At 39.3% G+C, this 25505-nt stretch overlaps 1 protein-coding gene across 1 annotated transcript; it reads left to right on the forward strand.

The window, feature by feature from the left end:
• Positions 1–292: 292 nt before the first annotated feature.
• LOC140337176 (sterol carrier protein 2-like) lies at positions 293–25505 on the forward strand (the record flags this gene model as incomplete). The annotated part of the gene is given in 3 exon segments (XM_072420757.1): positions 293–406; positions 24580–24709; positions 25466–25505. Coding segments are annotated over 3 exon segments (284 nt in total), but the record flags the coding sequence as incomplete, so codon positions are not given.

The raw sequence follows: 25505 nt of genomic DNA on the forward strand, positions 1-25505 counted from the left end.
AAAGGACAAGAAATACAACTGTTTATGTTGCTGTTGCTTTGCTTCCTGTCCTGGTGGTGACACCAGTTTTACCAGACAGAAAATTAATCACTCCGACTGCAGTAAAACCTAACCAGAGTTCTAATTCTTCCATATCCTTCGCTCCATCCAAAATGTAAAAAAGTATGAGTTTGGGGTATAGATACTTCAAATGTTTAATTGTTGACTGGTCACTTTAAAGAAATCCCTGCTCTGTGTCTGGGGCTGAACTTGTTGCAGTCACTGAGCAATGCAATCTATTACTGCCGCATGATTAAGCGATGTCTGTCTTTCCAGATCCACCCGCATCCAGCTGACACCAACCAGCGCTGAAGATGGGTTTAAAGCCCAATATGTTTTTAAGGAGATTGAGAAGAAACTGCAAGAGGTAACCTGGGGAGGGGGAATGATTTATTTGTAGAGGGTAATTTTTTTTTAGCTATGACAAACACATTGTAAAAGTTCAGTTTGACCCTTAAATTCTGTGATCAATGGTCACCTCGCTCATCAATTGATAAGATATGGTTTGAATGCAAGAACTGGGCATATGGCACACACACCTTTCAAGCCCTAGAATAAACTTTTAGTACAGTTTTTATTTTTTGTTCCAATTTTAAAAGTCAATTAGTTTTGTTAACACAAGACCTTGCCAAGTTAAATGACAGATATATAAATCCTTGTTCTGGATAGTGATGGTATTTCTAAAATAGTAGGCAGTGCCATCCAGGGCTTCTGGGTATGGAGGTGTGGTGACCGACTTCCCTGTGACACTGCTCAGACCTAGCAGCCAGTCACTAGGCCAAAGTACTTATATGCCCAAGGGAGTGAGGTCGCCTATACTAATATAATGCAGGAATATGGCTACTTTGCTTACTTGACATTGTTGGCAAGTAAGCATGTAAGTTGAAGAGAACTATTTCAAAGTCTGTTTACTTTAAAACTTGAACTGAACAAACCAGACCCATGAGCAGTAGATGCCAGGATAGATACCACTTGTACACTTCTTATACTGGCACTGCTTTGAGAAACTGTAGACTGAGACCAGAACAGAAGAGGTACTCAAGATAACGCTGGAACAAAAAGTGGTGGTTAGAGAAGACTTTACAAAATTGTTAGACCTCTCCGACCTCTATGAAAGTGTGTGTGTGTGTATTCTGTTTTACTGACTTCTCTTTGCTTTTGTCCTACAGGAAGGAGAGCAATTTGTGAAGAAGATTGGAGGAGTGTTTGCCTTCAAGGTAAAACATGGGCCTGGAGGAAAGGAGGCAACATGGGTCGTTGATGTGAAGAATGGAAAGGGCTCTGTGCACTATGACTCAGGTAGGAAATATGGGACTGGCCATGAAACTGCAGAGCCTGCAACTGCAGCCAGTGAAAGCCAAGCTTTAAAGTGACAAGCCACTACCGGACAACTGTAACCCACAATGCTGGAGTCCAACGGTTGTCGTGAAAACATAGGACGGACTTATTTGGCATTAACAACAACTGCTGCTATTATGCGGCTGGGAAGTGATCAACCATCTCCCCTTTATTTCTAGAGAGGCCAATACCAGACACAGTACTGTGAATCTCTGTAGTAATATATTACTACACCTGTGTGTTGTTCAAGATACCGGAGATGAGCATTGCCGGCCTCTCTATAAATTACATGGGTTGTATGGAGGCATCACTCTATCTGTGCTCTGTTTTCTGTCCGACTCACGAACACTAATGGATCTGAATTATGCCTGAAGCAGATTAATATAGTATCCATAATTGAGCTAATTCCATTGATCAGACAGATATGAGCCATTATTCTGGAATCTTGCTGCTCTGTACCTGGATATATACCCTGCATTCTTCAGGACTCGAATATAACAAAATGTTTTTCTAATTTGTTAATAGTTACAAATATTTTTAATTAAAAAAATACTAATAGGCTGACTGTGAATTTGTTTTTCTTTTCTGCATCTTTATGGAGATTTCTATATATGGGGTCCGGTTAAAAACAAAAGCTCAGCCCAGTTCACACAGACAAGTTTTATACCCATTCTGAAAAATTATGCCTTTTTTTTATAATTGTAACATGTACAGTGTATGTCAGAGCAATATTAAAAGATCTTTACCCTCCTGCTTTCTTGGTGATAAGCAGACAGAAAATATGTAAAATCTGCAGTAGTGATGGGTATAGCATTTCCGTAATAAAAAAACAAAAACAAAAACACTTAGAAATGTATGTAGTCTGTGTTGTGGTACAGTATATACTCAAGGTTCCTAAAACTTGTGTGCAAATGTATATAAATAATAATTAAAAAAACAGATGAGTTAAATCTGATTTTTCAATCCCAGGTGGGAGCAATAAAGTGCCTAGAGGACGTCTATGACAATTAAGTATGTGGGAACCCCAATGTCCCTTACAACGCCTTATCCTGCTCTCAGGACTGTACATTCCCTATGCTACATTATGTATTCCTTCTGTATGATGGGTTGCACATTTCCTAATCTATTCCACCTCATTGTACATGCTGTACATACAATATTTCAAGCTGTCTCATTCTGTACACTGTTTTACATTATTAACTGTAATGAATTGTCCTGTGCAAGCCTTAGAATCAATGTAAAACTCACTTACAATAAAGCTAAAAGCTTGTGTATAGAGAAGCAGCACATATATGCATTCCTATCTCTAGTAAGTAACCTTTGTCACCTAGTAATGTGGACAAGCAAGTTATTGCCTTGTTTTAAAGTGATGGGGAGTGCCTGACCCAATCTATATAGGTAGTCAGGATAAAAAAAATGACGCTAGCTAATTGAGTCTAACTAATAAATAAATACATTGAAAAGCTGCATGTACAGAGACCTATTGAGTGATCTAAAGCAGCCATTTTCAACTAGAGTTCTTTGAGCTGTGGATGATTGACCTACCATTTGATGATGCCTGCATAGATCTGGTGCGACACCAATTGGTAGAGCCGGCTTCATGAAACCAAAGACCTTTTAAGCTGACTGTTGGCATGCTGATGGTTATTGTATGAGGGGGACTGTCAACCATTGCAAATAGAATTTCCCATTAATTTATTATTGCAATGATTCCCCAGGTGCAGCCAAAATGTTTTAACCTGGTTCTGGTTTGTGAGCAGGCAGTCTGTATAGGAAGGAACAAGGGATGTCCCATCTGCAATAAAACATACTAACCTGCCCCTTTCACCAACTTCTTTTTAAAAACTGCTTATCTGTGAATAGACATATATTTTCAATAGATGACATTTTAGTTCTTGGGGTCTATAGACCAATAATATCATTTTTATAAAAAGATAAATTAATTTGTAAAATAAAGATCTTCCTAATGGTGCCTGACAAGGACTGTGGAGACTCTGATTCATTGATCAGGTAAGTGAAGTATTACTATTGTTACTTTTATAATTAGTTGCATTATCTTTGGTATTACTAAAGAAATGCAAAATATTTGTTTGCTTTTTCTCACTCATTATGGTTTTATTTAATTTGGATCTAAGTCCAAAAAAGAAATGATAGTTATCAAAGTCAAACTATTTGATGGCATTAAACATAACAGGTAAAGAAAATACACAGTTAAGGTCATACTTACCTCAAAGAGCATCTGAGAAATAACCAAATAAAATAAAATAATAGGATGAGGATCGGTATTCGCGTAGCGGGGTGACTGTTGTAACGGTGGAAACAATACTGAAGCGTACGGCTCGGCAACGACTTCCTCATACAACTTAACACTACACTGACATCACGCTGCGCCTTCCTTGTTTTTCCATCTCTAGTACAGTTTGTGAATTTAGTGCAATATAAAGGTGAAAATTGTCATTCAGAATATAGGAATTTATTAGAATATTACTTTTGTTGGGTATTGGTGAATTTCTATTGACCTTTATCTGTACTCATACTTCTTTGCTATTACAAAAAAGGCTGACAGGACCATAAGTGTGAATGTGATGTAGGCACCAGATTCTCCCCTGCACAGCTGCCATACAACTGGAGCAGATCATTGTACACCATTATTTCTCATCCTGGCTAAACAGTGAGAAAATGACTGCTGCAAACTGAAAGTGCTCATATCAAAGCACTCCCAGGATCACTAAAGGTTGGATTATACATCATACGCTGATCTGACCCTCCTTGGCCTTAGTCAAGTCCATCTCCTAACCTTGAGCAGTTATCAGGCTGTAACATCAGAAAAAACGCTAATAAGTGTCATATGGGGGTAACCACAATTTACCCTAAAATCCCTACCCAGGCACCACTAGGGGTTAACTCCAGGCACTTCTAGTTGTATGAGGCAACCGTTACCGAGCCGTACGCTTCAGTATTGTTTCCACCATTACACCCCGCTCCGCCAATACCGATTCTCATTGGATTGTTTTATTTTTAAATTTATTTCTCAGATGTTCTTTTAGGTACGTATGGCCTTAACTGTGTATTTTTTTAACTGGTATATTTAATAGCAAATAGTTTGACCTTGATAACCATCATTTCTTGTTTGGTCTTCGATTGGAATGAAATAAACCCATAGTGAGTGAGAAAAAGAAAATAAATATTTTGCATTTCTTTAGTAATACCAAAGATATTTTAATGCAACTAATGATAATAGTAACAACCGTGAGCTGATCAATAAATCAGAGCCTCCGCAGTCCTCGTCAGGCACCATTAGGAAGATTATTATTTCACAAATGTATTTTACTTTATAAAAATTCATAATAATGGTCCATGGGATTTAAAATGAGGAATTTAGTGTTCCGTGAGGTCCAAAAGGTGTGCTACTGCTGGTCTATATGTACAGGAATAAACAGTAATATGTATCATATTCCTCCCTTCTCCAGCAGGTGGTGCACTTTCCCATAATCTAACACTCTTTGAAAGTTGCGAGCTCTTCACCTCTTCAGTAGGGATGAGCGAAAATGCCTCTGACATTCTCGCGAAAATTTCCTCGAACTTCCGATGTGTCCCATCGGAAGATCGAGGAAATCATTACAGAAGGAGTACCGCTGATGCATTCATGAATGCCACCATGGAATCCTCCTGTGATCGCGCACAGGATGGTTCCCACAGCTGCATTCATTCATGATGAGCACAGCTGCGGGACTCTGCGTTCTTGGATAGAGAATCTCTATCCAAGAACACATACTACGGAGCTGCAAGAGCAATTAGGGGTGCAGAGCTGACGGCTCTGCACCCCTGATTGCTCTTGCAGGTCCCAAAAATTTTTTATCTTGACGACCGAATTTACACAGGCTGTTCTCGCTTACATGTTCGATAAGCCAGAACGGCTGGATTCGCCACAAGATTGAATTTTAAAATTTCTCTCGCTCATCCCTACTCCTCAGCACAATGCAGGACCACAGCTCCTGCACTCTTTGTAATACCAATGGAGAGGCCACAAGCAGTTGAGCACAAAAAGAAAAAAAAATGTGTGGATCAGTTGTGTGGCGGAGAGAAAGCCTGTAGCAGGGAGAAGGGATATATTTCTGCTTATTTCTTCACCCTAAGTTAAAGTCGGTATTTAAAGTTGAAACATTTATAAAAAAAAAAAAAAAAAGTTATACCGATTACAAGCCATTGATCTATCCACAAAGTGAATCCCGCCGCTGGCTCAGCTTCCCTCTCCTTTCCAGCGCTCGTGGCAGTAAAGACGGAAGAGGAGGTGTCCTCCCCCATAAATTAAAGGAATACCCTTTCTTTCATACCATTGTAAAATATGGTGATCGGTGCCCCTGTAACCATAATTATTATTATAATAAACAGGATTTATATGGCGCCAACATTTTAGGCAGCGCTGTACATTAAATAGGGGTTGCAAATGACAGACAGATACAGACAGTGACACAGGAGGAGGAGAGAACCCTGCCCCGAAGAGCTTACAATCTAGGAGGTGGGGGAAGGTTGACCTTTTACCTCTATTCAAACTCTGCTTCTCAGAGGCCTTTCTTTATAAAACGGGTAATCTGACTTTCTCCCAAACATTCCCTGGAGGGAATCAATTGCTGCCATTAAAACTCATGAACGTAGCAGATTCCCATAAGGGAATGTTTGATAGAATTCCCCCTTTTATAGAGCCCAAAGTGTCAATTTCTGCTACCCATCATATTCTGCTTCATCATGGGGAAAGCAACAATTTATGGGCAGCAGTTTTTTACAGATGAGGTTCTATACAATTGCTATGGCGTCTGCATTGGTTCCCCTCCCTTACAAGGTGGATTGGTGAGACTAGTAGTATAAAGAAAAGGGGAGAGGTTCTTATTAGGCCTCTTCTGTACTTGATGAAAATAATTTTGAAAACAAATGCAGCCATTATTACGTCTATGGACAAGTAAGCTGCAATTTATTTCATTTTTAGGGTAAAGTTATAGATCAGACCAATCCCCATGGAATGTGACCAGGCTGATATTGATGGTCCAGGAACTAATATTATAATTAATGAGTTTTGTGAAAACACCAAGTTCTGTGTTCCTAATCCAGTAATTGTTCCATGAATGCCGGGACAGGTGCAGTACGAGGTTGAAGGTGTGAATTGCCTCTTGGGGTGAGATGGTAACACATTATACATGGGTGGCAGATGGGTTTGCAGGCCCCCAGACCCTGTTTAAGGATGCTTGCTCCATTCTAGAGCTACAACAGAAAACTGCTGCAGTAGAATATTATTATCATGTATTTATATAGTGCAGAGTCCATAGTCATATAACTGACTCCCTCAGAAGAGCTTACAATCTAATGCGTGGTGGACATAGCCAACAGTGGGTCCCAGTGCAGAACCCTGCATTTGGGGCCCTGTTGGCTAAGGAGGGCCCAGGGCCCTTGTGCAGTGGTACACTTTGCACCTCTCTATGTCTGCCCCTGTTCATACCATAACCATAGTCTATAGCCAATATGGGGGGCTAATAATCTTACAGTATGTGTTTTGGATGGTGGGGGAAAGTATATAGGAAGAATAACCAATCCAGATGCAGATAGCATTCTGGCTGTGGTTCAATCCTAGGGCCCTAGTGCTGCAAAGGAAGAGTACTTGCTACTGAGATTGTTCTTGAACAGCAAGGGGCTTCTATCATTTTGCATTGCATAATAGTGCTAAACTTACATTTTTTGTTTTTTCACCTTGCTCCTATTCACCACTCAGTCCTGGTTCTGCATTATTTGCCCCATAATGTTTGTGTCCAGGAGAACAAAGCACAGTAGCCATAAAGGAAGTGATAATGAGGAGAAAGGGGAGAGAGAGAAGTTCCCTGCCCTGTATGGGCCGGTATTATTGTTGGCACTGGGAGGAAGGAGAAACCCCCATTGCATAGTGTAGGCCACCTGGGCACTTGCTGTGTTGGCACCTACCTGTAGTTTGTTCTGGGATTTAGCATTTTGGTGGCTACACTCCATTGGATGATTCAGCCAGAAACATAGCCACCTCAGACTAGTAAGTGGAAACACCCTGTAATACATTTACCAAACTCTTGCTTGCAACATCACTTATGCCAAACAATTATTAGTCAGTTACAAAATATTTTTTGTGTCAATTTGGATGTACTTTGAGTGTTTGTTTAGCAAGAACTTAATTTTTTTTCCCCGCTTCAACATAGTTTAACTCTATATGGTTATTTTTGCTGTCTGTATACTACAGAAAAGTAGAAGGAATCTTCCAAGTAAAAAAGGGAAGTTATCCTTTCTGGTCAGATGTTACCAATGGAATATTTCCCCTTATCTGGTACTGATGATAATGTATGGCAGGATGACTTCACGATGTGGACACAGGATTGAAAACTTGACAGAGGATCAAACTTTACAAACTCCAAAATTAAGAATAGAGTTTAGCCTGGGGACACACTGTAAAGAAGTGTTTCTCAACCAGGGTTCCTCCGGAGGTTGCTAGGGGTCACTTGAGCAGTTTGTGTCTCCAGTTAGTTTAAGTTACATAAATTGGTTTTCGTTATCTGTAAGGGTGAAATTATTCCCAATGACCAGCAATATAGGAGATTATTCTTACTGACCACACTTATGTACTGTGAGCTGTGGATATAGTAATTATAGGAGGGGTTCCCTGAAGAGCTAAAAGTTATTTCAAGTGTTCCCCCATATTAAAGAGGTTGGGAAAAGCTGATATGAGGTGTATGATGCTTTCGGTTTACCCTCCTATATGTCAATATACAAAATAACAATACTGAAAATTTTCTTATTGCAGTTTCTGAAGCCTCGTGATTCCGTTGACTATCCAGACATGGCGAAGGAAGCTGGTAAGAGAAGAGATCTGTATTTATATTGTGATTACTGTGAATAAGAACACTGTACACTGCAGTCACCCCATCAGATACAATGGGAGATCTCAGATTTCCATACACAGGTTATTCATTACCTGTGATCAGGGTGGCTATCCGGGGAAGGACAAGGGGTACTTTCGTACTGGGTCCTGATAAAAAGTGCTGGACTTTACAAATAATGGTTCAGGTACACATGTGCAATAATTGTCATTAGAAAATGAACGACTAATGACAGATCAAAATTGTTAACAATTATTTTGAATGATCACATAGTGGATGATTCTGTACGTGCGTACATATGTTCAAAATATAATCCACCAATAATGTACACACTATATACAATCGTTTGAACGATGCAGGAAGTGACATGTTCTGTGATAAACTTTCTCCGGTACAATCTACGATCACTGAACAACCGTACACACACTAGATGGCAAACGATCGTCGCCCAAACAGATCCGCCAGGACGGTCTTTTGTTTCCAGCAACAATCCCCGTTCATCAGCATTGCTGTGCACTTTTTTGTTAATGATTATCAAACCGAGTGAATTCAGATATCTCAAATGTTTAAAATGATTCAAACCATCATCAGCTTTCCAAACCGATACTTTGACATTGTACAGCAATATGAGAACATGCTGATAAAGTTACAAAATGTATAAATAGATTGTGTCACTTATATTGTTGTCATCTGCTTTGTGTTCCTCTTCCCCTTACAGGTCAGAAAGCTCTTGCGGATGCCGGGATTCCATATTCTTTGGTGGAGCAGGCTTGTGTTGGCTATGTCTATGGTATGTAGTTGCGAGATGAAAAGTGAGAACATTGTTTGAAGAAATCCATAAAGAGATATGGGAGTGGACTACAATCGTTTTCCCTGTTGTCTTCCTACTAAACCTCTTCAAAGATATAAAATATAGATAAAAAATAGACTTTTTTTTATTTATAGATCAGCAAGAATTTTTTATAGGTCTGAAAGGTATGTGTAATAAACGGTAACCATGATGGAAATTTAGGGAAAACCACATTGAGCGTTCTATTTATAAAACAGAGAAACGCACATTCCCTCATTGGAATCTTCCAGATTCATGTGTTTCAATGGGAGTAATTGATTTCCACCAGGGAATGTCGTATTCCCTATTTTATAAATAGAGCCTTTATTGTTTGCATTGCATTACTGAGCAGCAATCCCTGACCATAACCATAATTAGCTCTGGCTAACCCTATGGGAACTAGGGTTGGGTAAGCACATGCAGCCAGGGGTAGCTAGGGTTAAGGATTGCCCCACAGTAACACACTGCATGCCATCAATGTGGACAATCCCTACAACTGTGACATTCCTTGTGAAACACAATCCATGTGGAATGATGGCAAATAATGCACTGCTTTGTTTAATGACCTCCTCCCCCCACAAACTTGCAGGCTTTAGAGAAGTCCTCTGTAGTGTATGTGCTGATATGAAAATCCACATCCTTATCCTTTGTTTTTTAGGTGACTCCACCTGTGGACAGCGAGCCATCTATCACAGCCTGGGGCTCACAGGAATCCCAATCATCAATGTCAACAATAACTGCTCCACTGGCTCCACCGCCCTTTTCATGGCCAGACAGCTGGTGCAGGGAGGTGAGCACAACTGCCAAAGTCCTAAACCGAATTCTCACCTGAATGATAAATGAAATAGATATTCTGTTCTGGTTTTTGTATTAACTATTCAGTTTACTTACAAACTGGTACTTTCCAGCACTGAGATCTCATCACTGTTAGATATTAATGCACGTCGGACAACCTTAGACACTGATGGTTATGCTGCCAGTTATTAAAATGATTCTGCAGCAGGGCTTAATTTAATGTCCCAATCTAGATTAGGAGTGACTCTCGGGTTAATTTAGGTGACCCCAATGATTTTGTGGCTACTTGTAAGGGTGACATTCTTCCCAATTGCCATCAATGCAGGAAGCATTATTCCCACTGACCATCAAGCTAATGTACTGTGGGCTGTGGTTATAAGTATTATAGAAGGGATGTTCTGATTTAGGTATGGGTCAAGTACTAAGGTTCAGGTTGAGGGACATGCCAAGGATTATGTTTACAGGTGAGGTAAAGGTGTAGGTAAATCAATATCCATTATATAGCATTAGATAGATCAAGTTGGTTTGGTTTTAAAGTTTGGACAGAAAAGTGTAGAACAACAGGGGAGAGTTAGGTATTTACTTGGGTTGGGTCCTTATGGACTAAAGTTTGTTTGAGTCAGGGAAGGGTTTAGTTTTTGGTTTTGGGTCAAGGGAGCGTAAGTTTTAGAGTTTGTTAGGGTTTGGGCCAAGGAAGGAAGTGTTGGGGTCTGTTTAACCGGTAGGGATCTGTTATGAATCCTTAAACTGTTTATTCGTTATTGGTGCCCTAATTCCTGTATACTGCAAGCCAAGAAGCATAGTGTAGAGACCAGGAAATGTGGTCCATTGTCCTCCTATGTCCTAAATTTTGGTGCACATTTAATGTCCTGTGTCATTGTCTGATAGAACCAAATCATCATTTTACCTAGAAGATGCATTGATTTTACATCATCCTAAAGCTCATTTGTTCATTACTTTTTAAATTTAATTTCCCTGCAGATCTGGCAGACTGTGTTCTAGCCCTGGGTTTTGAGAAGATGGAGCGGGGATCACTGACGCCCAAGGTTGAAAATTGAGAATTGTATTTTTATTTTTATTGACCATAACTTCTTAAAAGCATTTAAACCATAAATAGTATTTTTAATAGCTTGGAAATACAATAATGTACAGATGTGGAAATATTAAATGCATTATTGGCCAGTATAGGATAGAAAGTGGTTTTGGATGTAGGATTCTATAGGGTTCTTCTGCTGGGTTAAGGTGTCTTTAGACTTTGGATGGTCAAATTTGCAAGTAAAACTGGACCCCCCCCAGACAAAGCAAGATGCCATATAAAGTTGTACATTCAACTCAGCCAAGCCTAGAAAATATTTGTGAAGAGGATGCTGCAGGTTAACTATGGGAAACAATAGACTATATTATCAAACATGTTAAATACCTGAGATATATTTTGAAGTATACTTTCACCCCAAGCTCATTTAACACCACAGAGAACAAACTAATGAAGTTTGCTTTAGCTGGAGGCGGTAAAGTCAGGAAAATGTTTCTGTTTTCTGTTCCCTGATTACTAAACTGCTGTGTATACTTCATTGTGTGCAGGGATGAAATAAACTGTAGCAGTAGCTGCACTCCATTTAGCCCCTAGAATGGAAGGCAATTCATTACACATTCCAATATGTTTCATATACTACATTTATATTAAAGATGAACTAAACTCTGAAAGCCCTACCCAAGAAGCCAAATGAAGGGCAATTAAATAGTCAGCACTGCCTGTGTTCTCCCTGCAGATGATTTTTTCCATGTCTTGTTCTGCGCTGTATCTCTGTTTGAATTTCACCATCTTGGTAGAAAGAGGGCTCTGCTTCCTCATGTCACAGCCTCCAGCAAGGTGAACAGTCAGATCAAAAATCTCCCTTTCAACTGTCAAGAGACAACAGTGCCTTAGATCAGTGGTCCCCAATCTTTTGGAGCTCGCGGACCACTAAATAGACAGACTCCAGGCCGCGCATGCATAGGGAGCCGTGTGTCACGCAAAGGGCAAAAAACTTACCCCAGAGTGATGTCATGATGCCAGAATCCCTCCATATAGAGTTAAGCAGCCTGATAGAGCAGAAAATAAAAGTGATCAGTTGGGCTTAAAGAAGGCCACTTGTACTGAACTATTTCTTACTTTGTTAGAATAGTTTGTCTCTTTAAAGCACTATAAAATAAAAGAATGGGTTGCTTATCTACCAGCATTAATCAGAAATGAATATATGTTGGTAAATTGCGCTTGTGTGATGGCATGTGAACTGATTTCTTTATATTGGCTGAGCGTAGTCTTTCGTCATTCCTATATATTTCTTAATTTTTTTTTTTTTTCCCCACTTAGGAACAAAGCCAGAACATTTTGCTAAGATTGCATGGAAGAACCACAAGCACTCTATCAACAACCCGTAAGTGTGGTGTGATGTTCCCCATAGTCCTATATATATTTTCTTAATATTCCTTTATATGTTTAAGTCCCTGTCCTATACTGATAGAGACAGCAGCTGGAGTGTCTGTAAATCGTGTGGTGTTCCTGGAACCACACACCTATGGGGCTGTACTGTACCATCAACAGTGAATGTTTAGAGTATTATCTTCAAACCTTTTCTCTTGCTTCTCATAAGTTGCTTAAGATGTTTCTTCAGATCTGTTGCCTCACAAGTATTTTACCTAATTACAGCTTGTATATTCACCTTAAGGATTGTCTACAAATCTTGGCACACACAGTTCAGGCCCAGAGCTTGTATAAAGAGGCACCCTAATAGTAAGAGGCACCCCCTCCAGCCTAAACCTCACCTGACTTTATAGGGCACTGTTAGTCTGTGTCTAAGTATTCATATGGGGTTTTCACCCTTCTGCAAAATGTTCAGATTAGATGTTACCTACTTTATTCTTACTGCAGGAATTCACAGTTCCAAGAGGAATACAGCCTTGATGAGGTGCGAAAATCCCGGAAAGTCTTTGATTATCTTACGGTTCTTCAGTGCTGGTAAGTAAAAAGTTTAAGATAATAAAGTGTTAAATGGAATTTAGCGCCTTTACTATTGTTATGAATACCATATAAAATAATTAGAGCTGGAAGTGTACTGTATATTTGCTTTATACACCAGAATGCCTCCTTACCTGAGTCATTGCTGGAGGTTCTTTATATGTATACCTTACAGTTTGTGTAACTTTAATTTGCAGCATAGAAGTTTAAAGGAATCTTTTGTTAATTGTTTTTATTTATTTTTTTTTTTTTAGCATTTTTAGGTTTTAATTGTACCCCCGCCACCACCTGTGTGAGAAGGGGTATTGGCCATTAGTCATGGCACAGGTTATTGTACATATGCTAGATATTTGTCTAAATGCAGCGTGTATAAAGTGCTCCCCCAATGTCTTTGCAATTCCCTTTCGTGTATCACTTGACCACCTCTGGATGATCTCTATAGTTTCCTCTTGGTAAGGACACAGTGAGATGCTTCCTGCTCATCCTCTCCTTTCCATAGAACTAAACAGTGCTGTGTTTGTAATGATCACGAAAAATACATTTCCAGGAACACATATTTGACCTGTTTATGTATCTTTAGTTTTAGCAGCCAGCAATGATTAGAACATTTAGAGGCTGAAACACCTTGGTGGATTGTAAATGTGTGAACTTTGTGGGGGGGGGGGAGTTTTATTTGGAACACATACTTGTGTGCTAAATCCCTGTGAGCTTTTCCAGATCACTGGAACTTATTTTGTAGATCAGCTTTGTTTTGCTACAACTATGTAAAAGTTCAACTTGTTGTAAATCTTATCACTCTGTTAATGTTTGAAATACCTTGTATATGTGATTGTGTGTGTGTGTGTGTATGAAGGCATCTCTATTTGCTCATTACGTATGCAGGTTCTGCTTTGCAGTTGCAGACATTGGTTGTGATTTACTGCCTCTTCTCTCAATCTTATTTAAACTCCAACCCAGAGTTGCACTTTATAAAATCTGCCACTGCAGCAAATACAACTTTCTCTATTTCTCTTATTACCTTTTACCACCTAATCACTAAAACTAAGCCCAAATACCAATTAACTCTTGTTCTGCTGCACACGCTTACATTTGCTACTGATAACTTGCAGACTCCACATTGAAACATGTAATGCAAAACTTCCAGACCCGGAATAACCTGATCAACACATAAAGACACTGCTTTCTGCTGCAGTGATATTTATCCTGCATCTAAAATGATCTGCTAGTAAGGTTGTATATCATGTATCACTATAAATTTTTTCTTGTTTGTCTTGCAGCCCAACTTCAGATGGAGCAGCTGCTGCTGTTCTAGCTAGTGAGGACTTTGTACATAAACATAAGTTGGAGAAGCAGGCGGTAGAGATCCTGGCACAGGAGATGGTCACTGACACCCCCACTACTTTTGAGGAGGAGAGCTGCATTAAAGTGGTAAGGATGACTTGAAATTTGTATATAGGCATTTGATGTATAAGTCCTTGAGCAACCTTTTTTTCTTAGGTCAGTTTAGGTGACCCCAATGCTCTTTTTTGGCTATCAGTAGGGGTGACATTCTTCCCAATGGACAGTAATGTAAGAGGAATTCTCCATACTGACCACCAACACTAATGAACTGTCAGGTGTAGATATAGTAATTATAGCTGGGGTTTCCTGAGACCTAAGTTATTTCAAGCGGATCCCCCACTTTAAGAAGGTCGAGAGACCCTAGTGTAAGCATAACAATGGCCCTTTGCACCGCCAGCGGTTCTGTAGAGTTCATATCACTTCCTTGACTCTAGTTCACTCATAGGGCTTGTATCACAATTCTGATGACAGCCATATCTTTATACATCTGTTATATACTTCTATTTATTGCTGTCTTGTCCTTGTATTCCTCACAGGTTGGCTTTGACATGACTAGGATTGCAGCCCAACGTTGTTATGAGAAAACCGGTGTAAGGCCAGACGATGTGGATGTGATTGAACTTCATGATTGCTTCTCTGCTAATGAGCTCATTACATATGAAGCATTGGGACTCTGTCCTATAGGTGAGCCCTGTTTTCTAACCACTGTTACACTATCATAACCTATTGTGCTTGAAGAGGGTGACTTTATTGACTTTAGGGTAACTTTCTGGTTATGATCTAGATCATTCAGTGTAAGTGAATGATTGATTCTGTTGCAAGCTCAAAAAACCTGTGGTTTTAGATTCTGTGTCCCCCTTTTCCCCCTGACACCGCCCTTCTATTTCTCTAAAAATCTTAGTAATCTAGGTATGCGTGAGTATGTAACCTTCTTTCCTGCTCTAATCCTTGATCTCATCCCTACTGATTTCGGAGAATGTTGGTTGCGAGTCAGGTATCATTGTCCAATATCAGCATCTCTCCTCACTAATGTTCATTTGGTTGATTCTGTAGACATACATCAGAATCTTGTGGAAATCCTCCCCATAGAAGTGCAGGTTGTTGTAGCTCTGGGGCAGGGGACTCCTTATTGCTATCCAACGTTTTGGAATGGGATGCCGGACAGGATAGATATAGGAGTTGATGGTCAGGTGTTCACAAACTTTTATAAAATATATTTAGGACACCATGGCTGCCTCCCTGCAAAGCTGCATTGCTCTTAGGGTTAAGTCAGTGTGCCAGGTCTGACCTGAATGAAAATAGACATTTTATGGGGCTTATTGAGTTTCTCTTAACAGACTACAACCAGGGCTGCTATTCTCATTTCCTAACACCGGTGTAGCCACGATTATTATTAAACAGGATTTATATAGCACCAACATGTTATGCAGTGCTGTACATTAAATAGGGGTTGCAAATTACAGACAGTGACATAGGAGGAGACCCTGCCCATAAGAGCTTACAATCTAAGAGGTGGGGGAGCAGCACACATTAGAAGGGGGGACATGGAATAGTGAGGGTTAAAGAGACAGAAGAAGGGTAGGCAAGTTTGAAAAGATGGGTTTTAAATGAGCAGAAAGTAGGAGCAGGACGAAAAGGATGGGGAAAACTGGGGAAACTCCAGAAAAGTCCTGCAGACATGTGTGTGATGAAGTTATGAGAGAGGAAGTCATTATTAGCTCATTGGAGGAGTGCTATGGGGGGCATCTACAAATCTAGATGTGAACTATAGTAATGTGTTCTCCGTCAGACTGATTTAACTAGAACCAAAGGTAGTATATATAAGAGCAAGAGATGGCTAAAATAATGGCTTCCCCCATGTGTTTATATTTACAATTGACATGTGATGCAAGGACAGTTTCAATTAAACATGGTGTGATTTCTTTTTAAGGTCGAGCTGGCGAATTGATTGACAGAGGAGACAACACATATGGTGGTCGGTGGGTCATCAATCCAAGTGGAGGATTGATCTCGAAGGGCCATCCTTTGGGAGCAACAGGTCAGATATGAAACGTCATCAGAATGTAGAAAAGTTTTTTGTGTCTGAATATGTGAGCTGAGCATTGTACAGATAACTTTAGATAACCGGACTTGTTTCCTTACTTTAATTTAAAAAAAAAAAAAAAAAAAAACATTTATTTGTATTTTTTTTTTATGTCAATAGAAACATTTTTTAACACTTCCAGTGTTATAGTAGTTGTAAAAAAAATTGATGGATAGTTGCGCAGCCTTCAGGGAGACTTCTGTTCACATATCCCAGGAGGCTGCAGAATATTACACAGGACACCCAATCTTGTTCTGTACGAGTTTGGGCTCTACATGCACCCAGGAGTGGCAACAGACAATAACTTCTAGTCTTTACAATGCAGTGCACAACATAATAAATCACCAAAGAGGATCATGCATGATTGAATTTATATATGAAAACTGGGAAAATTTTAAAACTGCCCTTTGGACTCTCTAGAGCTGTGCACAATATGTCACCGCTATATAAATATACAATGATAATATTAATGATACCCTTGTTGTGTAGCTTCCCCTTTTCACCCTAAAGATTTTTATGCTAATTTTTGTCTAATGTACCCATAACAAGCCGTTTTACCCTTACTTAGCTCTTAGTCTTCCTCTTTTCCCTGTAACTTCCATTGAATGTGTAGCAGTTCAGGTAATGGGGAGGGGGGGGCGCTCCATTGCTAGGGTAGTTTTACACTACAAAAATTAACTTAATCTACTTTACTTTTGTATCTTTTATTTGTACATTGCAGACATTCTGCTGAGGGCTTCTCCTATATAATCTGTTCTGTCATGTTTACAGTAATCTGGTGTTCTGGAAATACCAGTTCTGTGAATGTGTAGGCTGCTTGCTGCCGGCATTTTGATCAATTTATTGTTTTAGGCCCTGATGTTGTACAACCACTGAGCTCCCTATTTTAATGTGGGTGTATAGGACCTTAAAGAGACACGGTCACCATGACTATGGTAAAGGGGAACCCCAATCCTCATATATTCGCCTTACAATGTTCTTTGGTTGCAGCTTCTTCCTCTTTTACAACTGGTCAGAATACCTGGTACATATGGATGAGCATACTTACCTATGGTGATTTCAAGGCATTGTCACATCACAGGGGGCATCACCCATTCTCTGAGTTATCAATACAGCTAATGTTTTTTGCTGAGGAGCAAGCAGCTGCTATGGATCAGTTCTAGTACTATGGGGGTTCAGGGGGGCATTTAGGTTGGTAATGAAAGCACAACTAGTACCACATACTTTCAGATCTTTTTCACTTCAAATTACCTGGTTGGACCCTCCATGATCCCTTGGCCCCCTATGTTTCTGCAAACTTCAATTTCCTCTTTTAGAAAACCACCTGACCTTGCTTCATGTGCATGCTTGTTGGCCCACCATTGCAATTCGTAAGTTCCATGGCAAATGCTAAGGCAAAGGAGGCAGGCAGGCTCTCATCCATTGCACTTTACTTGTATTTTGCATGGCATAGGCACGCTAACACAAATCTTGTATAAAGAAGAGGCAATGTAACTCCGTCTTTACTTTAGTCTGCAATAGCAGCTGGCAGGTTTTTAGTGTTGGGAAAGCAGGTGGGTCAACTGAATTTAGGTTTAGTAAAGAGTTGAGGTCCCCTTAATAACTCTTTATAGGCTTTATATTTGGTGTTTTCCTTTTTTTTCTTTTTTTTTTAATACCCAATATACACAGGGTATTAGTATATAGTGTAATCCCTCGTGTATCTACATGACATGCTTTTATCTCCCTTAATAGGTTCCCATGTCATTAGACATCAGCACTGAACACGTTGTGTCTTTGTCCACTGCTAATAAGCTTACAGAAGTATCTTTAACTTGATTTTGCTCCTGCACAGTTGGCAGTTTTAGCTTTTGGTATAGGAGTCATATAGGGCAAGTCCTCATCTAACTCCTAGAAGAGATGTTTGCATGTATCCAAATGGAATTTGAAGGCACCTTTAAATCACATTACACCTTCAAAGTAGAATAACCTATTTATTGTACAGTGCTGCATAATATGTTGGCGCTATATAAATCCTATTAATAATATTAATTTATCTAAACATTAAAAAGAGAGACGTATTAATTATCTTGTACAAATATAAACAAAATATATCCAATTTCTCAATTTCAATGCGTTTCGCAGACTCTGCTTCCTCAGGAGCTTTGAGGCTGGCATCAGAGTTCCATTGATTGATCTAATCTACTAATAATATTCTAAAACATAAACTGCCATAAATTTTGGTACTGTTTGGATCTCCTACTGGAGACGGGCAGCACCGCTATGTGCAGGTGCTGGACCTTTCTCTATTTATATTGTAAAGATCAACCAAGATTAATTCCTTCAGGATCTGAAAATCATTAAATGTACATCTTTTAGGTTTTATTATACTTTATATGCAAAGGTGCTTTTTATATTGTGTCAAATTTATCTTGCCAAGGGACATCTGGAATCTTCCACACCAGATCCCTGAACAATTGGCTGTGGGTAACACTTCTTCTTCTGTATTTATGTAGCAACAACATATTATGCAGCGCTGTACAAAGTCCATAGTCATGCCACTATATTGTGAGCCCCTTTGAGGGAGAGCTAATGTCCCTACCATAGTCATATGTCTTTAATACAGGCCAAGGTTAATTTAAGGGGGAAACCAATTAACATAACTGCATGTTTTTGGAATGTGGGAGGAAACCGGAGTACCCGGAGGAAACCCACACAAACACGAGGAGAACCTGCAAACTCCATGCAGATAGTGTCCTGGCCAAGATTCAAACCTGTTGCTTTTAATTGCTCCTCTCTATAGAAATGAACAACACTGTTCATTCACTTTACTATCACTGGAAAAGATAATTAAAGATTATTTCCAGCAATAGAAATTTGACATCTGTACATAGCTTAAGATGGTCAAAAGACAATTAACTGAAATGTAATACGATTGAGATAATACTTAACATTACTTGCATATTACTAAATAAATACATGTATAAACATAATCCAAGTTCTTAAATAATGTTATAGGATAAGTCAACTTTTGACAAGCTTTATCTGTGTGTAGTATGATTAATGTGGTCACAGGCCGGCCAGTAAAGCTGACCAATATGTTATTGTATCTACAATGACCCCTTCATAAAATATATAACAAATATTTTCTCTTTTATATGCCTTTATAATGCTCACATGCCTACAAATTGTATGAAAATAAGTACAATAATGATTTCCCATATTCTAGGTCATGCAAGGTGTCCTATAGTTCCTTATAATAAATGAATAGGGCACAGAGAATTGTCCAGGTGTCAGATCCTGGTCCAAATCTTTTACTTTACTACATTTCAATAAACAGTGGTTTTATAAATCTGAATGACATGCTGATTTTCTTTAACCTGAAGATATGATTCTATAAAAGCACATAAACCTTATAGAGATCACCTAAACAGGCTGTGACAAATATTACGCACACCTTGCACCCAACATTTGTGTGAAAGGGCAGAGTCGGTGTGAGCAATGCAGAAGACCATGGACGGGTCAGTCTCTTATCTGCTATATATACGATATTATAGAGTTTGTGCTGCTTTTTTATCTGTGTGACAGATGGAGGCAGGGAGACTTTACACTGAACCATGAACTTCACTCCTATTTTAGTTTTCCCTCTGGCACAGATCAGATACCAGAGATAAAGCAACGGCTTTTAATCCAATAAACTGTCATTGTGTACCTGTTTCATGGGGTCACAGTTCTTTCTAAACTTTTGATAATAAGCATGGTTGGATTAGGTTGGGATGATTGGCTGACTTTATATGCCAACTGCCCTCTCTGTCCACCTACTCCAAATAAAATGGCTTACTTTAGTATTCCACTAAGGGTTCATGTTAACACTGTTTTCTGGGATCCACATGAATGAAATCTGAGCTTCTGAACTGTCCTATGTCCTGCTCCATTACACATGAAGATAATTTGCTGATCTGCGTTTTAAACTTGGAGATAAAACTGCATAGTGCAGAATTAGAACCAACAACTAAAGGATTTGGTCTGGCTCTACTTTGCATGTGCAATACAAGGGAGCATGTGTATTGTTATTCAGGGGAGTATTGGACCCCTAGAGACCTGGACTGCTCTCATCGAGTGATCCGGCTCCCTGATGTACCAACACCAGCATCTCATAGTATAAAGCACATACACTGAGCAAAAATAATACCATATTCCCAAATGGCAATTACTAAAAAACACCTGAGGCTTCATTTCCTATAACTAGAGTAAAGCAAAGATAAATAACTTGGCAACCTGTATACAAGTTTATCTTCTTTTTATGTATTGATTTTGTTACAAAGAAGATTAAAAACAAAAAGTTGCTTATTAAAAAAAAAAAAAAAAACATGTACAGCTTTAACTCTTAAAATCATCCCAGCGCTTCATAATCTAATATTTAAACTGACTCCCCCAGCCTCTCTTTGCTCCTCCAATGACCTACTAATGACTTCCTCACTCATAACCTCATCACACGCACAGCTCCAAGACTTTTCTAGAGCTGCCCCGACTCTCTGGAATGGTCTTCCTTGTCCTATTCGACTTTCTACTTTCTGCTCATTTAAAAGAGCACTCAAAACCCATCTTTTCAAACTTGCCTACCCATCCCACTAATACATATCTCCCCTCCTAGATTGTAAGCTCTTCGGGGCAGGGTCCTCTCCTCCTCCAGTGTCATTGTCTGTCATTTGCAACCCCTATTTATTGTACAGCGCTGTGTAATATGTTGGCACTATATAAATACTGTTTAATAGTGGCTACCACCATTGGTATGTACAGAAGAATGTATAGTTTTATTTGGTTCTCTTGCTCACCGTATTATTTTTGGCAGACATCTGAAACATCCGAATATAGCAGTTCCCACTTATGGACATATATTTTGTTTCAATGCCACCATTGTTTATTTGTGTAACCTACAGCTTTCCTTCTATTTATGAGTTCAAATTTGTATTGCTATGTTTATACTTGTTACATGTAAAAGAAAATGTTTAATAAAAACTCAAGCTTCAAAAAAAAAAATTAGTGGCTACACCTGTGCTGGGAGATGAGAATAGCAGTCCTGCTTGCAGCACTGTGTAATATGTTTGCGCTATATAAATCTTGTTTATTAATAATAATTTGCAAATTTGTGTCCAGCCATCAGATTGCTTTTAATATTCAATGGAAACTAGATCTCCCTTAAGTGTTTTATGTTTCATTGATTGTTGTTGTTGTGGTGTGTGTGTATTGCTTGTGAAAGTGACCCTCTGTAGCTAAATTGCAGCCAAAAAACATCATAGTTGGTCCTCATCACCACAAACCTCTCCTAAGCGCTCCCAATCAAAACCCCTATCCATGTTCTAGATTGTAAGCTCTTCGAGGCAGGGTCCTCTCCTTCTGTGTATTTAATGTACAGCGCTCCGTAATATGTTGGCGCTATATAAATACTGTTTAGTAATGATAAAATGTCCCTGTAATTCTTTGTCATGCTGATCAGTTTTGATGACCGGTTTGCAGAAGCTGCTGTCTGGGTGGTCTTGTTGCCACCCCTCTCATTGCTGTCATCTCACCACCATTGCAGAACCAGGGTGCATGACATTAAGATGGGACCCAGTAAATGAGGTGATTTTTCTGGACTGCAGAATAGTGGCAGCAAGGAGTTGCCCAGCACCAGTGGCAAGAAGGGGACAAAGATAGATCTTGCTGAAAAATAGTATTCTGTGGGAAAGCTCTGTCATACTTAGGCCCTGATAAATGGGGGTCCTACGATTTGCACAATGTACTCGAGTCTTAAAAATAATTAGCAACATTATTAATAATACTCACCTGTCACTGTGCACAATTGTCTCATTCACTGGCCCCGGTGTCACTGAAGGACACAGTAGGGGGTCAGTGGAAGTACCTTCAATGTGCAGCAGGGAACAAAAGCATTCGCTGTGGATGGGAAAGCCCAGGGACAGAGATCTGGTTTAAAATGTAATTTCTAAACCACTAGTACCCAGTACACATCAGGCATAAGATAGCTGAGTTTCCTTTTGTACCTTTATAGACCCAGCCATCTTGAATGTCTCATCCTTATTTAATGTACAGTGCTATGTAATATGTTGGCGCTATACATTACTGTTTATTATATAATAATCCAAGACATGGCATTGATTAATGCCAACCATTCCTATTTGCTCCATCAATCTTGCCAATATAAAGAAAACCTAAATCTGATGAAAACAGAAAAATAATATTAAAATGGACAAGTTGTTCCCTTGTGATTTGCTATAATTACAGTACAATCACTGAATGCTATGGCTTTCTTATCTCCCAGGACATACATTGTATTCCCGCCAATGATTGGATTGCTTGGTATAAATCGACCCTATAGAGTTCATAACATTTTCATTTTTGTTAGTTTTTGCAGTAATGTCACACCAGATCTAGATGCATGCTGTCAGATATTTTCTGTATGCCAGGACACTTTTTTAAATACTAACCTGACTAAATCTAATATGCTTTAACAAAATAAGATGGGGAAACTTCTAGTTACACATAAAAAAAAAAATGTAACTTGGCACAATTGTCAGATACAGCAAGAAAGGGAACTATGCTGTGTTACTACAGAGAGTTCTCTGATCTGCACTGTGATCTAAAGCTACAAATGAATGTCAGATGATCGTTGCCTGAGATGAATGGTCGCGCTCATCATCGTGTACAATGTTGTTCATCAATCCACCACTATGGAGGAGAGCACAGTGGGGCGCCACGTGTTTCCCCCTTCCCTCCCCATTGAACAGAACATTGCTGTATGTACAGCGCTTATTCATTCATCTGTCACTGGAGATGATCATGGAAGATCGTTTCTAGCAACAATCATCTAAAACCTAAAAGGCTTTACTTTACCCTTAATTAATCCACTTATTACTCACTGCTTGGAGTATACAGCATCTTGTGTCCCTGCGTGACATCTCTGTAAGGTAATCTAAGGCCTTCATGGAATCCTCCTTACACAAAAAAAAATGTTTTAATGCATACAAGATTTTTTTTTAATTTTTTAGCAAATGCACAGAATTGGTGTGTATAGGAAATGTAATATTTAAAGTGTTCTGCAGCCTTTCCTTCAGTCTTATAGGCTCCTTTCCTTTACTGAAAAAATTCATTCTGAGCGTCTAGTGTGCATTAGAAGCTGTGGCAACTCAGAGCCCACCACATTTCTTGCAAGATGTTCAGCATCATATTTTTTTTTCCTTCACAGACTGGCCGCCCCTTTTCATTTATTGGTTTCAAGTGTTTCAGTGATAGAAGCTCGGCATCACATGTGGCAGCCTACATAGGAATATCTATTGCTTTAGACCAGCTTACCCCACCAGAATTCTGTGGTACCCCAGGGTTCCTCCAAAGGTTGCTTCATAAACAGGATTTATATAGCACCAACATATTATGCAGCGCTGTACATTAAATATGAATCCTTGAGCAATTTGTGTCCACTGACCACCACATGCATGTACTGTGAGCTGTGGATTTAGAAATTATAGCAGGAGCTCCCTTAAAAACCTAAAATATGGGTAATTTACAATGTGTTTGTCATAGCAAAAAAAAGTTCAGTTTGACCCTTAAATTGATCAACGGTCACCTTGCTTATCAATTGATAAGATATGATTTGAACGCAAGAACTGGGCATAGGGCACATATCTTTCATGTCCTAGAATGAACTGAATATTTTTTTCCAATTTTTAAAAGTAAATCGGTTAACACAAGACCTTGCCAAGTTAAATGTCAGATATATAAATCCTTGTTCTGGATAGTGATGGTATTTCTAAAATTGTAGGCAGTGCCATCCAGGGCTTCTGGGTATGGAGGTGTGGTGACCGACTTCCCTGTGACACTGCTCAGACCTAGCAGCCAGTCACTAGGCCAAAGTACTTATATGCCCAAGGGAGTGAAGTCGCCTATACTAATATAATGCAGGAATATGGCTACTTTGCTTACTTGACATTGTTGGCAAGTAAGCATGTAAGTCGAAGAGAAACTATTTCAAAGTCTCTTTGCTTTAAAACTTGAACTGAACAGACCAGACCCATGAGCAGTAGATGCCAGGATAGATACCACTTGTACACTTCTTATACTGGCACTGCTTTGAGAAACTGTAGACTGAGACCAGAACAGAAGAGGTATATCTTAGATAACGCTGGTGGTTAGAGAAGACTTTACAAAATTTTTAGACCTCTCCGACCTCTATGAAAGTGTGTGTGTGTGTGTGTGTATTCTGTTTTACTGACTTTTCTTTGCTTTTGTCCTACAGGAAGGAGAGCAATTTGTGAAGAAGATTGGAGGAGTGTTTGCCTTCAAGGTAAAAGATGGGCCTGGAGGAAAGGAGGCAACATGGGTCGTTGATGTAAAGAATGGAAAGGGCTCTGTGCACTATGACTCAGGTATTCCATCCTTATTGTCTGATATTTGTCTCTTTGCAATTTTTTGTGTGATCTCTCATGCAAGAAGTCCATTCAGTGTTGCCAGGGATTAGTTTCGGGAGTAATCTCCAGATGCCCAAATGCAAAGTTCTTTCATTGTTCACTTTTCATAAATTTAAACTGAGGCTTTACTTGGCTATAAGTAGAGTTCCATTTTCAAATATGTGATCAGGCAGGACTTTATTGCTGAATGGGTCAGGCGATGTCCCTTCTGCGATAAATATTTTTACCTGCCTGATTGCCATCCTAAGCTGTGGCTGCTGGGACTGAATGAATTGAGATGGCTGAATAACAAAAACAGGAAAAGGAGGGAAAGGGGAAGAACATGTTAGCACCCATAAGGAAATTGCAATTTTTTCATTGTTCTCACTTGTCCCTTGTCCCATTGGGTGTGTAAGGTGTTTTTTTTGTTTTGTTTTTTTCATAAGGGACATTACCTGTTCTGCAGTGATAGCAAGGACCTTCTGTTAGCAAGGACCTACCTGGTCACATTTTTGCTTTTAGTTCTGCTTTTAGTATGAGTAAATGGCTCATCAGGATGTCTGCTCTTACTGTTGTTGTGCCACGCTTTAGAGGGTACCTTCTGCAAACCATTTCACAGGACCCCGTACTTTAGGCCACGTAGAGTTGATTTTCCTACTTTGTACCAAACTGTAGATTAGTAAAAAAGCATTTTGGCATGGAAGGCTTTACACTGATTTGTCATGTGTGTTACAGATAAAAAGGCGGATTGCACAATTACAATGGCAGACTCTGA

The sequence above is a fragment of the Pyxicephalus adspersus genome, chromosome 8, assembly GCF_032062135.1.
Source record: "Pyxicephalus adspersus chromosome 8, UCB_Pads_2.0, whole genome shotgun sequence".
In the NCBI taxonomy this organism is placed as follows: Eukaryota; Metazoa; Chordata; class Amphibia; order Anura; family Pyxicephalidae; genus Pyxicephalus; species Pyxicephalus adspersus.